At 42.0% G+C, this 22,391-nt stretch overlaps 1 protein-coding gene across 1 annotated transcript; it reads left to right on the top strand.

Moving 5' to 3' along the window:
• Positions 1 to 88: 88 nt before the first annotated feature.
• Positions 89 to 21,366, top strand: LOC148396967 (copine-8-like). Its single transcript, XM_088378323.1, has 21 exons — positions 89 to 1,207; positions 1,473 to 1,634; positions 6,316 to 6,356; positions 8,018 to 8,064; positions 8,942 to 9,045; positions 10,308 to 10,347; positions 11,588 to 11,664; positions 12,024 to 12,087; positions 12,750 to 12,853; positions 13,569 to 13,673; positions 14,592 to 14,633; positions 14,927 to 15,002; positions 15,609 to 15,665; positions 15,724 to 15,785; positions 15,882 to 15,928; positions 16,651 to 16,832; positions 17,556 to 17,683; positions 18,090 to 18,192; positions 18,656 to 18,713; positions 19,360 to 19,433; positions 19,540 to 21,366. The coding sequence occupies exons 2-21, from the start codon at positions 1,558 to 1,560 to the stop codon at positions 19,750 to 19,752; spliced, it is 1,701 nt and encodes a 566-aa protein (XP_088234449.1). The 5' UTR covers positions 89 to 1,207; positions 1,473 to 1,557; the 3' UTR covers positions 19,753 to 21,366.
• The last annotated feature ends 1,025 nt before the right edge of the window (positions 21,367 to 22,391 follow it).

The following is a 22,391-nucleotide window of genomic DNA, read 5'->3' as shown; positions in this document are numbered from 1 at the left end:
TACTTGACTATTAAATAATTACCAAACGTATCCACCAGATGGCAGCAGCAACCAAAAGAAATAGACCCAGTGGGTTGGTTTTGAATTATTTCTCAAATTACTGCAAGTTATATTATTAGAGGTTTTACATCCCACTCTGTGCTCAAATCATGTTTTTATACATAATCCCTCCTCAGTCATGACGACTATCATTGCCCAACTTTCAGTCCAACTTCTCGTGTTGTTTTCTCGAAGCGTCCCGGGCGGCAGCTTATTAAAGCGCGGGCGTTCATTCATCCATCCTCATTTAAAAACAGCAACAGCAGCACGCGGAAGCTTTTTGCAGTATTGCACATGTGGGAGGAAATGCTGACTCAGCGCAACTTATCTTCAGGAACACCCTTTGAACGCGGGGGATTCTCATTCAAGACCTCACTTTCTTTTCTTTTAGTATTCTAAGCCAAGGTTTGTTGTTTTTTCAGTGTTATGGTGCTTAATTAGTTTTTCTTTCTGAATCTTAATTAGAAAATTCACACGTTTATCTTTTCGAAAATGTGACCTTCATGTTGACCTTATGCTTTTTGTAGAGGGGTTAGCATGGACGCTAACCGGTGTTAGCACACATCACTGCCAGCCTGCCATTTTGCTCCGGGATGGTCAAGGTGGTCCCCGATGGCGGACCATCTGCTGAGTCACAGCTGGGCTGGACCACCTTTGCGCGACTTTGAAATAACTATTTTTTTTTTTTTTTTTTTGATGCTGCTTTTTCTTTGCCTTTTTTACAGTGACATTTTATCCTGAAAGATACACCGGAAGTGATGTCACCAGCAAATTTTGCATATCACAGTTAGTCAGGAGTTGGTGATTAACTTTTTTTTTTACACTTGCAGTCAAATACATACTGATGCTTTAAGCCACAGATGCTTGATATGGGAAATTTCTGTCTCCTTCAGCCCTCACTCTCCAGCTTTCTCCCCCTACCTCCCTCTTTTCCTCTCTCCCCCTTTCTTTCTCCCTTTCTGTCACTTCCTCTCATGTTTTTATCTCACCTCTCTCGCTCTCTCTCTCACCCTACTCATTCTCTCTTATCTTTTCTCTCTCCATCCATCCCTGTAGCTCTCCTTTCCTTTCTCCCACAATCTCTCTCCCTCCTGCTTTCTCCTTTTATCTCTCTCCTTCACTTTCTCTTGGCTATTCCCCCTTCTCTCATCCTTATGCAGGTATGAAGGTAATTATTACACACATCTGCTTGATTCCACAGCCAATTGAAACCCTTCCTTTCCTTCCCGCGCCTCTTTCTCTCTCGCTCTCCCTCCCTCTCCCCTCTCGCTCTCTCCTCAGTGTTGTCACACACTCCCATCATTTTCCCGCGCTCGTAAGCATCCACACATCGACGCTCGGGTGGGAGCAGTGGACGGAGGAGCCACCTCCTTCTCCCTCCTCAGTCCCACCACTTCTACTACCAGCAACTCCCTTTTGTCTTCTTCCTCAAGGCACGACCACCGCCATCCTCATCATCATCCAGCTCCTTTCTGTCCCTCTCATGCCAGTCACTGAGGCTTTACTGCAGCTTGGAGCATGGCGTGCATCGGGGACGCGGACCCCTTCACCGCGGCCATCCCAGCCACCAAAGTTGAACTCACCGTGTCGTGCAGGTAAGCATCTTTTACTCTGTATGTGTTGTGATGCTTTTGGCAAAGGTGTCATGTGTGATCTGACACGTGCGGAGATGTTTCTCATTGGTGACTGTTTTGATTATTATTATTATCATACAGCACTGCCTTGAATAGTTTAATTCATTTTACCCATTGAAATGCCATTACTCACGAAAACCCACACATTTTTTTTTTTTATGAAAACAAAAAATAGTACTGTATTGTGTTTATTATGTTGTTACTGTAGATAAGATTTATATCTAAGTGTACCTTAAAGGGGTGTGAAAAATTGAGTAGGATTGACTGCGTGTGAGTGTGAGTAGTGGCCAATAGCAGCTCCTTGCAAATGTTCTCATTTTGCATTTGAGAGTGTGTTTTTCCTGTAAGTGGCTGTTTTTCCCTTGCTTACATGTGAGAGCATTACAATATCTTCATGACTCTGCAAAGCTACAAAAATTGACCAAATGAAGGCTCATAACATGAAAGATGCAGTGCAAACATCATTGTTTCCAATTATATGGTGTTCCTAAAGAAGTGTCCAGTGGGTGTATGTAGTGCGAGTCGACTATAATGCCTCCCCTTTATAATGCTGAATATGTATTTATTTACCCTGCTCCCGCTAATAATAGTGGTATTCCATCTGTGGCAGACTCTGTGCCCCAGTTAGGTCACTGGGCTCAAAAAATAAATGAAAAATTAAATTCTGAGGAAAAAAAAGAAGTAATGAGCTTTGTTGCTCACCAATACAGCAGCATCTCAACATTTTCCAGATAAATTTATATTTATGTTTAGTATCAAGCATGGTAGAAATGATAGTACTGGTCGAGCCTTTTGCAAATCTCATTAAGATTCATAAATTGGACAAGAAGATTGAAATTTATCGGCGACCGTTTCACATGAGCTACATGTGACCAAACGATTTGTGACAGCTTTGATGGCTTCCTTGATTAACATCAGTAGACAAGAGTCACCTTCAGTTTTTATATTAGCATTAAGAAATTTGGGGGTAATTTCTATGATGAGTTGACCCACAAAAAAACTTCTAAAGAAGCCATGACTAAAAAGGCACAAGATGTCTGCCATTTTGATTTTATAGCACCCAATAACTTTTGTAAAAATTCAGCACTCAAAGCTTATTTCACTTGGCAATGTGAGATTTGGAAGGCATGTCAACCATAAATTGACCCACAAAAATGTCCCAACAGGCCATGCCCAAAAAGATACCATCTGTCTGATATTTTGTAATACCTCAAAAACCATTAGAAAACTCCAGCCCTGGAAGCCAGTTACACCGAGCAAGATGAAATTTGGTAGGCGTATCTGTCATGAAGAGACCCACAAAAAAGTCTCAAGAGGTTAGTCTCAAATAGACATAGGAAGTCTGCCATTTTTGGCGGCCATATTGTCGATCTTCAAAAACTACTCTTTGAAATGATTACTCCCTGGAAAGAATCTTAGACGCCCCCTGCTGACAGAAAAGACATCTCAGTTCCCCGCCCCACCTAAAATCCTTCCCACCCTTTTGCATGTGCTGGTATCGGCGGTGTGATTTTCTCACTTTGTTGCGGTGCGTAATATCTAGAAGATGATCCTCTTGCCATAGGCTTCACATTTACATCGAAGCAGAAGGACTGACACACACACATTTGAGCGATGGCGTGTTGCGAGCAGACGGCATGTAGCAAGCACGCAGATGTTGGAAAAGTCAAAGCGTCAAAGATCACACGGCCGCCGCCTGTCTCAGGGTCCGAGCGCATTGCCGAGTTGGAGCCGCTTGACATTTAGGGCCCGCAGAAGGCATTGACGCGTTGAGATGTGGCGCCATTGAAGACTCCCTGCTGACCCGCTGGGAGACGGGTCGATGTGTCAGCTCCAACGTTTCGCTTTCCTCGCCTAGGTGAAGAAAGAGACACCATCAGTGCAAGAGCAGTAATGAAGAAGAACCTTTAAGGCGTGGAATCAATATGCACTTCTTTTTTTTTTGGACCAAAAATATATATTGGACAAGTGTTGTCCATCATCTCTTTCACAGCCGAAACTGAATTGAAGACTGAAAGCCTTTCACGCAGAGATCCTGCAAAATTAGTTTTCCTTTTATACAGAATCAAGCGAACCAATGTGGGGAAAAAAACATGGAAGTGCCAACATGGAAAAATGTGGCTCAAAAATGTTTCGAAGAACTGGGAGGATCACTCAAATATTTTTTTTCACATAGAACCCATAAAAGGCAGGATATTTTCACTGCAACACAGTAAACGATGCCAGGAAGTGTGTTGTGCTGCATCAAATACTTCCATCGCTTTCAACTTCACGCTTTGAAAATTCCCGTTCACACGGCGTACAGTAACGGCCTTCCTGCAGGACTTCCAAAAGGTAGAAAAATCGATGATTCCATTTTATCTGCAGTTCATAAAGAGTAAGCACACACATGGATAAAGCGCTGACTGAAACAAGCTGGGTGATGAGGTCTTAAAGCCTTTGGACCAAATGGCACCCTTGTGGTCATTCAAGTCAAAATGAGTTAGTTGCTTTCCAGTCTGACCCACTTTCCCGCCGCACTTTCTATCCCGCCTGGTGCCGTGCTCGCCGTCATAAAACATGGAACTCCAAATTAACTTGGGCAATCTTTGAACCGCTTCCAAGTCTTCTTCTTCTGTTTCAATCTTTTTATCTTACACCCTGACAATTAAAGTCCATTTTGCCTGACATCTTTTCACATTTAGGTGGAGTTGAAGTGTCGTTAGTGACTTGTGGTGGTTCCACATGATTGTGTGCCTCCATGTTTTTGTTCTGTTCGATGCTACTTATTAGTTCCACCCAGTCTGCCTCATTATATGGCGACTGCATCAGTAGGCAATCCACTAGATTGTAGCATGGGGTTGCTCCACAATGTTGTGTGCTTCAATGTACCGTATTTTCCGCACTATAAGGCGCACCTAAAAACCTCCAATTTTCCCAAAAGCTGTCAGTGCGCCTTATAATCAGGTGCGCCTTATATATGGACCAAAATTGAGCCACTACAGCAGGCGTGTCCAAAGTCTGGCCTGTGGGCCAAATGTATATATCTTATATATGGACAAAGTTTTATAATCCAGTGCGGTTTATAGTGCGGAAAATACGGTATATTTCCACAGTCGGTCGCTCCACAATGTTGTATACAGAAGATGCGTCTCCCCCGAACGGAGTCTTTGAATGCATCATCGTTTCTATGTGTGACCTTTATCTCAAAACGGATTATTTCAATTAGTACTTTTTTTTTTTTCCAAGTATAGAAGTCTGGTCTCATCTGGCTTTGCTTTTAAGCAGCGGGCAGTCATGTTGGGTTGAGCACGTGACGGGTCGCTGGTGGGAGTTCAAATGTAACTCGGGTGTCAGGAGGGAACGCTGTTGTAAATGTTTGATGAACGCACAGCCACTCAACCATTTCCTTTTTTTTTTTTTTCTTTTAAATCTGTATCTCGATCAAGATCAGGTGGACACGGACAAATACACGACAAATGTTCTCGCACACATCGCCACACACACATTCGACAAAACGAATACATATATGATACACACGGATTCATACACATGTGGACAAACGACATATCATGACACACACGTGCACACACACTTATATATTGCTGCCGTATTTCTTGGCTTTTAATCCGCCATTTCTCTACTTTGGCAGGTAAAGTCTCCCACTTCTCACTCCCACACACTCGTGAAGCGCTTGGACGCCATCCTGTCGGTTTATTATCATTTATTTAAGGGGGGAGGGGGGGTCTAGGGGGGTTTGGTACCATCTGGGCCACGCTGGGATCAGCAGAAGCCGAGAGCCTGATCCAGAAACATCACTTGACATCAGCGCGGCTGCGCGGCGCTCGCCGCCTGTCAAGTGGGACGGGACAGGACGGGACACGAGCGACGCCGCGCTCGCCCCGCAGCTAGCATGATAGCTTCATCATCCAAACGCCCCCACCAAACACCCCTCCACAACCCCTGCAGCAACTGCTGGCTGGCATTGGCACACACACACACACACACACACACACACACACGCTCCGTCAATGGAACATGATCGCCATTGGTAGCTACTTCCTGTCATTTTTTGCTTCCTTTGCCAATTCTTGGGTTACTTCCTGACATCTTCTGTTCATTGTGTCATTCCCTATTATTTTGAAATTTCCGTACCACCCTATTCATTTAATTGTATTATATTAAAACCCCGTCGCTTTTAATTATAACAGAACCAAATTGGTTTCCATTGCCTATTATTTTAATTGCGTTGTATCTTTCGATTTGGCACGTAACTTATATGACAAGACTTTGGGTCCCCCTCCGATCTCGTCTTTAATTGATTTCCTCAGTTCGGAGAGCAGCTGTTCGGCATCCTCCACATCTTCATTCTCCTCCTCCCCGTTGGTTTCCGCAGAGCCAAGATGGCGGCGTCATGTAAATTTGATGGCGCTGAGGGAAGGCAAAAAGAGAGAAAACAGACTGCTGCACGCCTGAAATATTTAATAAGCTCCACTTTATGTTACTTCCCGGAGTCTCCTTAATGCCTCCGCCTCCGTGGCAACCAATCAAGTTCCGTCAATCAGAGAAGAGTCTGTTTGTTGTTTGCCGTTTACTGAGGAAGCTTAATTAAGATGCTTTTCAATTAGCGCTAATGTTTTTCTCTTGTTTTCTTTCTTTTTAGAAACCTGCTGGACCGAGACACCTTCTCCAAATCGGATCCCAGTAAGACCCACAGACACACACCAAAGCAGTAACATTAATGAACACAACATTGTGGAGATACCGCTAGTTAGCCGAGCGGAATATTTGAATGTCTTCACATAGCATAAGATCCAAGGCAGTATGGCTGAACATATGTTGTGTCATTCCCTGGAATATAAATATTGATTAACACGCACACACGACATTGTGGAGTCATTAATGATGTCTGCGTCAGCTCTGTGTTGCATTGTGGATGATTTTTTTTTTTTTTGCACTTTTCCCAAATCTCTAATTTTCCCCTATATATAAGATTTTTCATAATAATATCCACTATATTCATTAATATATAATTAAGTGTTGGCATCACCAACATTTTTGAGTCTTGAATGAACCTAATGTCGAAATTCTTTTTGACTCAAAACTGTAATGTTGAGCTTAAATTCAACGAAGCCCCTTAATTATCATTCCTGTTGAATATTTTTCCTACCCTCCCAACACTTACTGACCACACACAAAGGTCTATGGTAACATGCACAAACAGTGGAATTTTATCCGGCTTTATAAGCTAATATGAATATGGTACGCCAGTGTGTGCCTGAGGCCCTAAAAATGTGGCCGTGTGTGTTTGTGTGTTTGTGTGTGTTGAGGCGCCCTAATGCTGTGTGACTGTGGCCAGTGACTGTCAGCATAGCAGAGACATGGACGCAGCACAAGTGCCTTCTTGTATAAACGTTGGCCCCGGCGAGGATGCTAATCCCTCCTCCTCCTTTATCTCTGGCTTCCCCAAAAAGAGCTACCCGGGCGTGCTCAGGTGTTCCCATCCAAGAATCAATTACCACCACGTCTATAAAAATCAATTGACATTCCAGTCAACACAATGTGATTTATTTGTTTCATCCAATCTGATGTGACGGTGTGACTCCACAATGTTGTGTGTGTTCGCCACAATGTGTGCTTCGGCGTCTATAATGAGGATTAGAATTCCAGTAGACTGATAAAATGTTACGATTAATGCTAATTCATCATACATGCTAGCGAATTAGCATGGATTTTACGCTACACCTTCTAACAACAGCGACTTGAATTTATGCTAGCGAATTAGCATGGATTTTACGCTACACCTTCCAACAATTAAATTCACATCGATATTTGACTTGAATGTATATAAATGTAAAAATAAAACACTTAATAGCTATCTGTTCTTGAAACCTTTCAGCGTGACATCATTTCATCACACTTGTTGAGACATCTACGCTAGCGTAGCGGTAGCGGTGGCACACATGCTAATGAAATGTCACTTTAGTGCCGGATGATTGCTTCGCTCCACCGTATTCACGGGAGAGGAGGAAAAATAAAATCCCAGACTCCCCCCCCAAGGGACGAGAGACGCTGGCATATCGATGTTATCGAGCGTCCTCGCTCGATAAGAAGGACATTCCGCCGCACTCTAACCTGGTTTTTCTTCTCCCACCTACGCAAACAACAAGCCTCCTATTCCGTCTCCCTCCATCCTCCCCCTCGCTGACATATCGTCACGCTGCAAGGCAAACTTCTAGTGACATTTAATTAGGGAGTTTTCCCGCCATGCCGCCGTCCGAGGGGGAAACACGCTCTCAGCTCGTCAGCATGAAGTTGTCACTGTTAAAATTCGGTTTCAAGACCGTCTCCTCTTCTTTCCACAGTTTGTGTGTTGTACACGCAGGGGATAGCAAACAGGGAATGGAGAGAGGTGAGTCACAAATGACATTTTTCTTTTTTTTTTTGGGGGATATAAAATGGTGGCGGCTGAGTGTTTTGAGACACTGAGGATTGTTTTCACAGTTTTTGTACCACAAGAGGATGAAATGTTTTGTTGTCAACAAATGTTTTATGCAGCACATACGGGAAGGATCTGGAATAAAAGCGAGCAGGTTAACGTGCCGCTTTGATGCTGTCTAATGGGCAAAGTCCGTATTAGTGTAATTGCGTCCCAGTGGGATGCGTCGACGTTTCAGTCGTCGGCGAATGGTGTCGTGAAAGATGTGACGACAGAGCGCGCACACACAAAAATGACTTTCATTCAAACCCTCAAACTCGTCTTTATAACAATGCTCCGGGTCACAGTTCTTAACAAATATGGCTTGGGGGGCGGCCATTTTGCTTTGTACTGCCACTCGCTAACAACTGAATTTATTTATTTATTTATGTATTTATTTATTTTTTATTTAAATCCCTCCAGACCGCCACTTTTGTGACCAATATTAATTGATGTTCTTTTTTTATTGTATTATATATAATATATATATTAATTATATATATTCTATATATATTTATATATATAGAATATATATATATATTTTTCCCAGGGGTTTCTGGTGTGCACACGAGGGTTAATATTTTAAAATTTAATTTAAGTTTGATTATTTATTTTTGTCATAAATTAAAAAGATTATTATTTCAATTATTATTTCAATTATTTCAGACTGCTCTCAATTGAAACAATCTGTCACCATTATCATTTTGGCATCCAATTTAAAGTGTCCTACTTTATAGCGTAAATGATAAATAGCGTGTCTGCACTTGGATTTGATATGACTTGATATTATTATTGTTTTTTTTTTTAACAGTTTGGCAGAACAGAAGTGATCGACAACACACTCAACCCTGACTTTGTGCGCAAGTTTATCTTGGATTATTTCTTTGAAGAGAGGCAGAATCTACGTTTTGACCTGTGAGTTAACCATTGATTCATGTGTGTGCGTGTGTGTGTGTGTGTGTGTGCACGCACCCCGCTCTCCATGCATTGGAGCAAAGCTAACCGTGAAATATTCATGCTGTGTGCGGGAGGGAGATGTACGTTATTCCGCCTTTTAAATAAAAGACACATTTTCTTGTCACTTTTTTTTTTTTTTTTTCCCGAGCAGCGTTCTCATTCTGCTCGGTTGCACTCGGAGAGGAAAAATAAGTCAATTTGACTCCAAGGCATTTGTGGGGACGGCGATGGCCATGCTAAGGTGTCCATCATGAGGAAAGGGAGATGGGACACTTCAAGCTCCAGTCGTTAGTTTGATCACAACTAAACTAAATGAAGCAAAAATATGCCCGAGGGCAATGGAGGAGTACAAAATTCAAAACAAATGCAGTGTCAACTTTTTTTTTTTTTTTTTAACTACAAAATTCAATTATTATTTTTTTTACCACCAGTCATTTGATTATTGTGCTTTATATCAAGAATATGAAACAAAAGACCTCGGTGTAAGCCCAATAAAAAAAAAGAAAAAACACAGCACAGGAAGTGGAATCCTATCCGGCGCAGTGCCGAGTGATGTCATCCACAAATTTGTGCTCACGAGACGCCGCGGGATATCTGTGTGTGTATGTGCGTGTTTGTGTATGTGTGTATATGTGTGGTCGAATCAACATCCATCCATCATGTTGTTTTTAATGCCTCCCTTCCCATCACTTTCTCTTGCTGTCTCACACGTGGACACACGCACACACACACACACACACACTTGTCAGTGTGTCTCATTATGAAATGGGATCACATGAATGATTCATGAGGCGTCCAAAGTGACAGAGGCAAACGTAACGCATGAAGCGCACCTGTGCCTTGTGCCGCCAGCACACACACACACACACACACACGTGCACACGCACACGCACACACACACTCACACACACACACACCTCCACATTAATACCCCTGTCAGGGTATGTTTATTTTCATTGTGTTGCACTCACACAAAAATGATCAAAAAAATCGAACGTGAAATTTGGTGGGCGTGTCTATCATGAGTAGACTCCCTCCAAAAAAAGAAGGTTGTTTGAGGCTCATTTGAGCCATTTCCAGTTTTGTCCATTCGCTACCAAAATTGGATTATGGATTATTCAATCGAGAATCATTTGAATTTTTGGTCTTGGTGTGTGGGCGGAGCCTGCCAGCAAAACGGGATTCGAATGGTGTGTAAACTTTAACTCTTCTTTGCCCAGGTACGACTTGGACTGCAAGAGTGACAATCTCTCCAAACATGTGAGTGTCTCTGTCTGTTTGTTCATATCAGCCGAATGCAAAAATTCCAAATGTTATTCATTCCTATTCAAATAGAATGCCCCTTTCCTTCACCTCCATCATGTTCGTGGCTGAAAGGGCTAACCCCTCAGTCCCCTTCCCTATATTTTACTCCAATAACCCCCCGCCGGCTCCATCTGAGCGCAGCATGAAGGCCGAGGATGCTTGGATGCATCCTGTCAGCAGTGTGGATGTGTGGGATTGCAGATCGGCCACATTGTCAACAACCGGGCCCTTATCCACGTCCTATAAATAACACTATCATCATTTAAAAAAAAAAAATGTTTTTCATCACGGTCACAATAGCTCAGTTGTTCCAGATCATATTTTTTGTATATGTGCCTTGCGCGGATACGACCGCAGGGTGTGCTGACAAAGCACGCACTTATGTGGAATTAAGAGCTTTTATAGTCGCTTTTGTCCTGACATTTCAAATACTTCAATCTTGTTTATTTATGCTAATGAATGCTAAAATGCACATGATTATTTGTCGGTGCTGTTTGATGAAAAGCGGTAGGTTCACTTTTTTTTGGAGGTGGGTATAATTATATTTAAATATTCATCCTTTTTTTGAACTATTACTATTTGTTTAAAGCACATAATTTACCAAATTAAATTGACAATAATAATAATAAGGGGAAAATACATTTTTAATCATTAAATTTCAAGATTTTATTTATTTTTTTGAGCCCACAATAAGAAACGACACAAGGTACATCATGGATACCTTGTTTTTATTTTCAGCCAGTTGAATATGATTTCCAGCGAGTTCCCCTTGGAAAGGTCGCAGCTTTTTTGTCATGTTTCTTAGTTGTCAAGCGGAGGAGGACCTTGCTGTGTTTTGGCTCTCTTCTGGCCGGCATCTTTGGAGCAAATTTGTGCCTGCGGGACGTGAACATGAGTGTGTGTGTGTGTGTGTGTGCGTGTATGTGTGTGCATATATCATTGCACAGACTTCTTGTTGTTGTTGCTGCTCCTAAAGCCAATCTCTTGTGGAGGCCTCCGAGACATGAACAAGGACACTACACATGCTGCGTTCAGACAACTGGGAAATTCAAGCACTCGTAGAAATAAAAATGCATTTGAGCACCCAGCTAAATTCCAATGCACACAAATCAGAAGTTGCCAAACAATGTTTAAAAAAAAACGTAAACAACATGATAGTCTTACACTGAACTCACTTTTTTTCCCTCTTTTCCAGGACTTCCTTGGGCAGGCCTTTTGCACGCTGGGCGAGATCGTGGGCTCGCTGGGAAGCCGGCTCGAGAAAGCGTTGATGTGAGTTGGACAACAACAGTCGTGGAAACAACTTTAATTTGTTTCGTGACCAGGCTTGTGACTGAACCGACACATTCTTTAGATCAATTTATCAAAAAATATCAAAAACAACACAATTAGACCTGTACTGTTATAAACGTAATAATGGGAAGTCAATTAGCCAGCATTAGCACCTAGCATGCTATCATCAACTAGCCAGCCAGCTAACATCTGGTCGTACACAAAGATAACATCCACTGTAAATATTTCAAACGTTAGTGCGTGAATTTCCTATTTTTCCACTTTTTTTGCTACGTTGCATGAACGTAAAAAGAAAAATGGAGGACTTAAGCGCCCTAAGCTACTATGTTGTGTTGCAGGGGTATTCCTGGTAAGAAATGTGGAACGTTGATCGTGAGAGCCGAGGAGCTGAGCAACTGCCGGGTAAGCCGCACAAATATCCTACGTGTCCTAAATGCACCACGGAGAGTGTGTTTGTAGCTCCGACACACAAACGTCCTTCATGTCCTAAATGCAGCACAGAAATAGTGTTTGTTTGTCCGTAGACGCTCCCAACGGTGCTAAAATTAGAAGTGGAGTGTCCAAAAGCGGACTTGCTAAAAATAGCCCCTCGCTGCTGTTAGTGCCACATACAGCACAAGGAGAAGAAACGATGATGTCAGCATATTTCTTTCTATATTTGCATTATTCATCTTCACTTAGACGGTTTGTTGTTATAGATGCGTTCGGCAATGATGTATCGAGGTCCACGGCGGTAATTCCACTTGGTTGCTAGTTGCCATGGTAACAAGAGTCTATATGAATTTTGACCTCTCGAGTGTTATTATCATTAAATACCAATTATACTTAAAGACATAATATTTATGAGTTTAAAATATCATGAGATAGGCATGTTAAGTGGCCGTGTAAAATGTTTCGCAACTCTCGGCCGAGCCGCCATAGGAAGAATGAATGACGCCGAGGCATTAGTTAACAATGGAACTAACTCAAACGGAAAGTCTGCTCGCAGCATCCCATCATACTCTGTCACCATGGCAGCCATCACAGTGTGTGTTTGCGTGTGTTTGTGCGTGTGATGCCGGCAGGAGTCGGTCATGCTGCAGTTCTGCGGCAACAAATTGGACAAGAAGGATTTCTTTGGCAAGTCGGACCCTTTCCTCGTCTTCTACCGCAGTAATGAAGACGGATCGTGAGTTGACAAGCTGCTGCTCGCCTCCGCCGTTGTTCATCTAACTAACACAAACACACACACACACTAACACACTCATATAGACGCTGATTGTTCACGCTCCAGAAAGCCGCCGTGTACACTCTATAAGCACTAAATGTGTTGTTCTTATATAATCTTCTATACTGGATGTATTATATTCATCTGCTATGTGTATTCGGAAGGCAGGAGAAAATAATATTAATAATCATAAAAAAAAAAATTATAATATAAATAAATAATCAATAAACTACATGAAAATAATTAGAATAATTATAAAGATATGAAATAAGATTTTTTTTTTAAAAAAGGGTAACGAAAAGGATTATTAAATAGTGAATCTGGTATGCAATATATGTCTATAAAATTAGATAAGCATAAATTCACCATTGTGCAATTTTGCGGTGCCAAAAATTTGCCAGGAGGGAATAATGGCAAAGGACCTGTTTGGTTCTCGGGTCAAGCTGCGGCCATTGTAAACCTCCCCGAAACTTAAAAAGGGAAGTGCAGTTGGCCCTGCAGGGAAAGCAGGACTGCCACTTAACAAATTCTGCTTTTCTTCCGGTTTTGATGTCCACTGAGGCAGCCTAAATGCTATGTGAAGGCACACATAGACCTTAACGCGTGTTTGTGTACATGCCGACACGTGTGTGTGTGTGTGTGTGTGTGTGTGTGTGTGTGTGTGCGTCTCTGGCAGGTTCACCATTTGCCACAAGACTGAAGTGGTGAAGAACACTCTGGATCCCGTGTGGCAGGCCTTCAAGATTCCCGTCAGGGCGCTCTGCAACGGCGACTACGACAGGTACATCATAGAAACGTGTTTTTAATATGATAATTATAAATTATGCAAAAAAACAACAACACACACTTTGTATTATGATGTAATAAAAATAAATGCCGTTGGAATGTAAAATTCCCTTTTGACATTTTTTGCACATATTTCAATAGAATTAATAAAGAACATCATTTCATACAGTCCCTTGTGCCACATTTTAGCATAACATTACAGCAAATAAAGCTTGAATAATGTTTCGTGTGGAAAGCTTTAACATGCGCTCTAATTTTTATTAATGGTCACTACTTGGAGGTTAATGAGTCACAAAGAAGTTACTTTAGCTTCTTTACTCCGATGAATATTTTTCGGGGCCACAGAGCTGTTGAAATCCATCACATCTTTAATTTACATACATACGGCGCTTGATAGCGATTAAAGCGTATAGCCTTTGCCTGTGAGATTTAAAAAGAGGAAGCCCAGCAGGTTGGAATAGTGTCACATTCACATCGCACTTTGTGCTGGATTACCAGGACCCCCTACCCCCCCCCCCCGTGCACGTTTGAAAAAAGGAAAAGAAAAAGGGATTTGCATTTGTAATGACTTGACCTTAAACCTGCAGCAGCACATTTTTTATTCATGTATGATTTTAAGGTTAAATATCAGAGCATAGGATGATGGCACTTCTTGTATTACCTGTCAGGAAAGTCACTTATTACAATTAATGAGAAAAGCTACAAAAAATCAGGAGAATATTTTTGTTTTTTAGACTTTCAAAGCACTGATAAATGTCATGGACTTGTTTTTTTTATTTATTTCATTTTGTTCTTTTCTATTGTACACGGATAGGATGGCAAAACATTGTCTAAGTCTTATTGTAGATTGTGAGTGTGAACTTTGTGCAAGCTTTGATTGTTTGACATTTACCGATTGTGTCTTTCCATCCAGGAGCATCAAGGTGGAAGTATACGACTGGGACAGAGACGGCGGGTGAGTTTCGTTTCTTTACAATCACATTTTGTGCAGTACAAAAAGAAGCAAAGTGTTGATCGACATGAACCCAAAAGCCTGCTAGCATTATTACCCCGATTAGCCGCTAATGTAGCTAAAGTTTTATGAGTTTTCACGCAATTTCCCAATGACAGATTTGCAAATGCAGCAATTAACATCCATGTCTCTCAATTAAGCAAACCGCCAATTGGCTCGTTAGCGGGGGGACGTGATGTGCTGCACGTCACGCTTTTAACACGATAATGTTGACGTGTGTCCTTCCTCACGCATAGGCACGACTTTATCGGCGACTTCACCACCAGTTACAGAGAAATGTCAAGAAGCCAGTCACAGTTTCACATCTACGAGGTAAAAGTCTTACACACATGCACGCAAATATATAAAAACAAGGACACACACGTGCTAACAAGATAGAAAGACAAGGACACTTACACACACATGTGCACACACATTCTATGCGTCATATGCACACAAAGGTAGATAAACAAGAACACAAAGATAGAAAGACATGCCCACACATAAACACTTGACCGGCAAATACAACTATAAGCATGAGGGCGGCGTACGTACGGCGAGCGTCATTACTCGCTATTGGGAGTTCATTGACCTCGCCTTTCCGATCAAACCGTCAGCGAAGGTCGAGCGGGAGACAAAATGCTGACGAGAAGAAGATAAAGAAGAAAGCGCCGCTTTTACATGCCATCAAACACGTCAGCTCCATTTCGCCTACACAACATGCTACCGTGGCTTGTTAGGCGCCGCACGTTTTACAGTGCACGAAAAAAAAACACGGTAAAAGCATTCCATTGATGTTTGACATTGAAGTCAGCAGTCGGCGTGACGGATTAAAACAAAGTTGGTTTCTCCAGCGCGTTGACGGTTTGAAGTGATTGAGCGTCACCATGGCAACGGGAGATAATCAATGTAAGCTGCTCTGCTGTTTTCCCTACACAGGTGCTAAATCCAAAGAAGAAAGGAAAGAAGAAGAAAAAGTATCAAAACTCAGGAACGGTGAGTTCTAGCGCGGATGTGATTAAGATGGATTTACGGCAAGCGTCAAACGTTGCAGGTCACCTTGTTGTCGTGCCTGGTGGACACCGAGCTGTCCTTCCTGGACTACATCCGAGGCGGGTAAGCCAAAATAAAGACGGACAGGCGAGCTGTAACATGCCTATTAAGTGCGCTTGGCCGTCGTTCCCAGATTGATAGCTTTTTTTGTCTTTGTAGGACGCAGATTAATTTTACGGTGGCGATCGATTTCACAGCATCGAACGGTGAGTGCGTGTTATCGCTTCAAGTGTTGGAAGGCAACACGCTGGGCTTCCCTTATCTGAGATTGATGTCGCCGCCTTTTGTTTGAAAGTCAAAAGTAAAGCGACGTTTTGACGGAATGTCACTCGTGCCTATCGGATTTAATATTGCTTTTTTTAATATCCAATATTTAACACTGGCAAAAAACACACAAAAGAATAAAAAAGCTAAAAGGCGCCTGTTCTCCCAAACTTTCCACTCCGAAGAACCGATAATGTTTCTCTCGTAAGGCTTTATGAGGTGCCTGGAGGCAAACATGCGTAAGAGCGGCAGAGTTATTAAAAGTAATTAACTTTGGGGGGCCGCGCGCTGGTTCGTCTCCCCGCCATCTCGTCACTGGTTGAAGTGATTGTAAGTGGAAAAGCTGATATTAGCTGCATAATTGTTTTATTCCTGGCAGTTTGGCTGGAGGCCACGGTGAGTTTTTATTACAAAACTACTCAGAGGCGCTCGAGCGTGAGGCGGGGGGGTGATTATTTATGCAATACTTTTGGGGCTGCCATTTCTTCAAATGTTAAAAAATGCAGCAATTTTTCTTTGATATCACCATAGGGCATAATAATATATTATTGTGAAAGTATTTTTTTTTTTCTCCATAAGAAATGAATGGAAAATAAATATTTTATTAACTCTTTTGCCACGGTAATTTAAAACTTATTTCTGATTTTGTATGTATGTGACGCAGGCAACCCGTCGCAACCCACCTCGTTGCACTACATGAGCCCGTACCAGCTGAACGACTACGCCATGGCGCTTCGGGCGGTCGGCGAAATCATTCAGGACTACGACAGCGACAAGATGTTCCCGGCCCTCGGCTTCGGAGCCAAGCTGCCCCCCGACGGACGCGTCTCACACGAGTTTGCCCTGGTGAGGACCGCAGAGCTGGCATTGCTCATGATAGTTATGCTTAACAAATTTTATGTTATTAACTAAAACTACTGGGGTGTATTATTGAACCCAAAGGTGACACTTCAAACCAAAATGGCCGAAATGGTCTTTTTGGTGGTCTCCTCATGACAGACAAATGTTGTTGGATTGAGTGACTGAATTTTCCACCATTTCCGAAACTAAAATGGCTTCTTTAAAAATCTTCCTATGTTTTCCCGACAAGGCTTCTTGAGACTTTTTTGTGGGTCCACTCATGATCGACTTGTCAACCAAATTTCATGTCAAACTGAATTGAGTACTGAATTGAATACAAATCGACCTCATCACGATTTTTAGCATTTATAAAGATGTAACTGAAGCATTTAGCAAAGAAGTGAGTGTAAAATGCAGCTAACCATGATATAAAAGCGCACATTTAAAATATAAGCAGTCAAATGATGATGTCATTTGTTTGTCAATCATCAGTCGAGACCTAAATCTGTAATGCGGCGCCAGATATCTAGACTGCATCTGCTCTTCAGCTCTTGCCTCCAGATGTTTCTCCAGTCATTAGCGCTAACAGGCGCACATGCATAAGGGCTAACATGGTGACATCATTTCAACAGAGCATAGAAATTCTCCCGTGTACGGAGCTCTTAAATTATGCAGCGTGGCTCCTTTAAGAGTTTGCTGCTTTCATCGTCATCAATTCTGTGTGCGCAGAACGGCAACCCGCAAAATCCGTACTGTAGCGGCATCGAGGGCGTAATGGAGGCTTATTACCAGAGTCTCAAGTCAGTGCGTCTCTACGGCCCCACCCACTTCTCCCCGGTCATCAACCACGTGGCCAGGTACTAATAAGCGTTGCATGTTTTATGGCCGATTATCAAAGTTCACCAACATGCTCCACCCACACATCATGAGGAAAGCTCAGATGTTTGCATTTCAGTTTTTTTGCTTTTCAAATTTGGTAGTAAGACGAGTGAGCTGTAAATGGTCAATATGGCCGCAAACATTTTTTTGTGGGTTAACTCACATGCTGACCAAATTTTATGTTGCCAAGTAAAACTGGATTCAGAGGCTGAATTTTGACCTCATTTCTGCGTGAACTGAACCACTTCAAACCAAGATGGTCATTTTGAGACTTATTTTGTGGGTCGACTCCTGATAGCCATACCTACCAAATTTCATGATGCTAACTGAAACTGCTCTCAGTGGCTGAATTTTCCTTTTTCCCCGACATTCCCGTTATTGCAGGTACGCGTCGGCGGTGACGGACGGCTCTCAGTACTTCATCCTCCTCATCATCTCAGACGGCGTCATCACAGACATGGCTCAGACCAAAGAGTCCATTGTCAACGTAAGCTCTTTTGTTTTGGTATTATCATCTGCGTAAAGATGTATTACACCAAATTTGTCTGTGTGTGTGATTGGGATATAAATGCTACCTTGTGTGAAGCTAAATTAATTTTAATATCACCCTTGAATGATTTTGTGGATCTAAAAATGTGTTTTTTTTATGGGGGGGGGCAGTGATTGACTTTTATATCGCCAAGCGCTACCTCGCCGGAAGTTTCCGATCTCTGTTTAACACCCGACATTAAAATAAGAAAAGTGAGCAGACAAGAAAAAGGCGGATTGATTTTGCAACCCCCCCCCCCCCCCTCCCTCCCCCTCCTCCAATGGTGCTTCCTTTTTTCTCATGGGCTCAGCCAGTAATTAGCGGCACTTTTTCACTGACAGCCTGCAGCCCCAAAGATAGCAAACAGTGCCAAATCCCCCTTCTTGTCTCTGATCCCTTCTTTCTCCTCTCACCCTCGTAGGCTGCCTCTCTGCCCATGTCAATTATAATTGTCGGGGTCGGACCAGCAGAATTTGACGGTAAGCGGCGTGCATATTGCACGTGTGCGTGCTCGTGTGTGTGTTTGACGTTAATCCTCCATTCCGAACTCGCTATCTCCACTCCCACATGGCACAAGGCTTCACTCCATGCCCTCCTCTCGATAATTGTTGCTCTTCCCCGGCACGCCGCCACGGAGGGGAAAATTCCCCCTTGTCGCGGCAGAAGACGAGTGCTTATTTCCCATGTAACGTCGCGGCAAAACACTCACACGGTTTTTATTTATAGAATTGGGCGCAAGTCATCATATGGAATTGAATGCAAAGAGTTAAACAGAGTACAGAATGCAATTAGACATTATATTGCGTACTATTTTTTAATGCAATTGGATCAAGTGTAAACATAAAATATTTTAGGAAATAATTTTGTTTTTCCCTAATGGATAAAATGTTAACATGCTAACCATTCGTCTGCCATAACAGAAAGTTCTAAAACACATTAGGCAAGATATTGCCCTTTAATTGGATCGTATTTTTTAAGGAAGATGAATAAATTGTGGACATGCTAATGATTCACATGAATGAGGAAGATAACTACCCGAGTTTATAAAGTGGTGAAGCAGCTTGGGAAAGAGGCTATAAGGATATTTGGGTGTGATGTAATCCCCCCTCGACCCCTCCCTTTCAGAAATGATCGAACTCGATGGGGACGAAGAGAGGATCTCCTCCCAAGGACGCTTTGCGGAGCGGGATATTGTTCAGGTATGACATATTTCCAAATAGTATTTCGAACGGCACTTGATTAAATGTTAACACGCTATCAATTTATTCATTTTTTTTTTTTCACCCCCCCCCCTGTGTTTTTAAGTTTGTTCCGTTCCGGGATTACATCGACCGCAGGGGCAATCACATCCTCAGCATGGCCCGCTTGGCCAAGGAAGTGCTGGCGGAAATCCCCGACCAGTTCCTGTCTTACATGAGGACGCGGGGGATCAAACCCGGCCCGCTGCCGCCCCCTTACACGCCGTGCCCCCCACCGGCTCTTCACCCTCTCCTCGCCAGACGGGTAAGCCGGATCTAAGCTTCGGGGCCTCGTCTTCTCCTCCTTCTTCTTCTTCTTCCAAATCTTCACTGGAAGCTTTTGAGGTGGTTACCGATCGTTGTTGTCGGAACGCCGTGCACGTGGACGCTGCGAAAAGTGACAGTGGGAACGCTAGCTGTGTCAGGGGGGTGTGGCCTAAGCCGCATGACGGCCACTTCTGTGTCTCTCCGTAAATAAATGTTTACAAGTTGAGGCCTGGATAAGGATGAAACGACCAATGGAGGTGAGGAATGGGAGCGTGTGACTTTTTTCATATTTACGATGTTATTAAATGGAGCATGTGCTAGTTAAAGAGAAGCATGCACTGTCGTCCTGCACTCAGGGCTTCGTCCCGCCCCACCGACTTGAACCAGCCTTACCTTTTGGCGGCGTTCTTCCACACGGCTTTTTGGAACCGTAGCTAGGCAGTATTCCATCATCTTCACTTCAAAACAGGACTACAGTCTGTTATTCATTTATTTTTGTATCTTTTGTCATCCTACCTCTGAGTGTGTTGCCAAAGCATGCTAGCTTGTCTATTTTTTATTTTCGTATTGTTGTTATTCAAGTCTTTGAATTATTAATATTTCTTCCCCGTTGCATTTTTTTTTTTTAAAGAACACAACATCAAAAATAATGAGGGAATGAAGCCAGTAGTAAATGTTTTTGTAGCATTTAAATATTCTCCCTTTTTTTGACAAATTTATAGGAGTGAAGTATCAGGTGGTGCTAAAAAGATTCTAGCTGTTCAATCTGTGAGTAACTCACAGTCCCCATCGTATCGATTGTCGATACCCAAGATATTTGCCAATTGTGACGATACCTGTCGTAATCGATGATGCCCACAATTGCTCTCGATGACATCTCGATTCTTAGTTGGATTTTGCTATGACGAATATAAACATGTCACAAAGTTGTGATACATTTCCTTGCCAATGTCTTATTAGGAATCGTAATGAATGAATTATTTCACTGATTTATTCATTTGTCTTTCTGCCTTTCGGCTGCCAACGTTTCAGGGCCACTTCCAAATTTAAAAGGGGTGGGGGTGGGGGGATTATTTGTGCTGCACTCCATTAAAATTCAGGAGAGAGTCCCTTCCCAAACTGCACTGACACTTTGAGCCACGACCCTCATTTTGTATTTTTTTTTAATTCATTTCTTTCTTTTTTTTTTGGGTTTGAAGTCAAGCAAAAACAAGCAACCGCTCATTTCCTTTTCACCGTATGAAAACAATTCTTAGCCCTGTCCTGAAGGTTTACAACATTTTCTAAAGTCAGGCCTCAAAATACACATCCAACACACGCTTGTAAAATGTTTTCTTATACATATAAATACAGTATATATTTATACACTGTACAAATATCTGCCTTCTTTGGTGTATGGGCTCATGATATTTATCTTATATGTGATGCTGCTTCTATATGTATCATATTTTGTACCGAGGCCTGTAATCATATTTAAATTATGACTAACAGGCCTTATCCGTGTTTCTGTGTTGAGTTATTCATATTTAAATGATGAACGACAGGCCTGTATTTTTTTATAACTGTATATTGTGAACACTGACACTCCGTAGCATTGCTATTAAAATAAATACTTTATTGAGTGTAACTGTTTAGTGTATTGTAGGCAATGGAAGGGTGGTCTGACAGAATTTTTGTACTCTTTATGATGATTATTTTCATGTTTTCTTTTGTTCATGTTTTTTTTTTCCCCCTCACTCCTGAGAGACAAATGTAGCATCAATTGCCGAAAGCAAACAGGAAATATGTAAATGCACTGGACACTAAATTAGGTACATCGTTTAATAATATCCAAAGCAAAAATAAATTCTGACTTAGTAAGATAATGCTCTTGTTTTAAATATTTCAATTATTGTGGTTGGTTTCTCAAACTTTTCATGTAAATGTTGCTTTTATCTGGTTTTAATTCTTTTTTTTTCATAAAGTAATAATAAAACTGTAGCCCATTATGTAAATTGGTGAATTATAAATAAATAAAATTTTATCAGCTCCAGCCTTTTTAAAACTTGCAACATTAAGTAACCAAAATAAAGGTGCTCACCTGGGATCCCATTTCAGTCAACAAACATTTTGGGACCATAGCAAACGCCCAAATCCAAATATTTGCAATACATGATACAAATAAAAGACCAATAAATAAAAAATCCATAGATTACCCTTTGTCACCAAAATGTATCTATTAATTATTTAATTTATTTAAATGTAGTGCTTATGTGGAATCCAACCCAAACATTTTGAGTGTTTTTTTTTTTGCATTGGATTTCATTGACTTGTGTTCCTAATGCTGTGTCCAGTGGGTGTATAGTACATACAGTATATCTTGAGTATAGTATATAATGTGCAGTTCGTATGGCGCGTACCACGAGGCATAAGGGCCTTTCATTTCATTTATTCATGGCGACAACCCCGACGTCGCCCACGCTCCCTTCGTCTCGCAGATGTGCATCCGGCGCACGTATGAAACATGCATGACGCTTGTGTAACCAGGCCGACTTTTGATTGTGCTCTCAGAGGAACAGTGCTTTCATGTCGCTAGCTATTAATTTCGCCATCAGCGACCTCATTTAAAAAAAATAAAAAAGACACAAAGACGTTTGACATTTTTTAAGGCAG

Source organism: Syngnathus floridae, chromosome 6, assembly GCF_059516105.1.
Source record: "Syngnathus floridae isolate MCC-2025c chromosome 6, RoL_Sflo_1.0, whole genome shotgun sequence".
Classification (NCBI taxonomy): Eukaryota; Metazoa; Chordata; class Actinopteri; order Syngnathiformes; family Syngnathidae; genus Syngnathus; species Syngnathus floridae.
The sequence above is the reverse complement of the archived record's forward strand: the minus strand, read 5'-3'. Positions and strand labels throughout refer to the sequence as shown.

What these genes read in the sequence shown, in the direction of transcription:
- LOC148396967 (XM_088378323.1), top strand. Translation starts at nt 1,558, where the DNA reads ATGGCGTGCATCGGGGACGCGGACCCCTTCACCGCGGCCATCCCAGCC. An exon ending in CTTCTCCAAATCGGATCCCA is followed by an intron (nt 6,357 to 8,017) that starts GTAAGACCCACA and finishes TTCTTTCCACAG; the next exon opens with TTTGTGTGTTGTACACGCAG. An exon ending in CAAACAGGGAATGGAGAGAG is followed by an intron (nt 8,065 to 8,941) that starts GTGAGTCACAAA and finishes TTTTTTTAACAG; the next exon opens with TTTGGCAGAACAGAAGTGAT.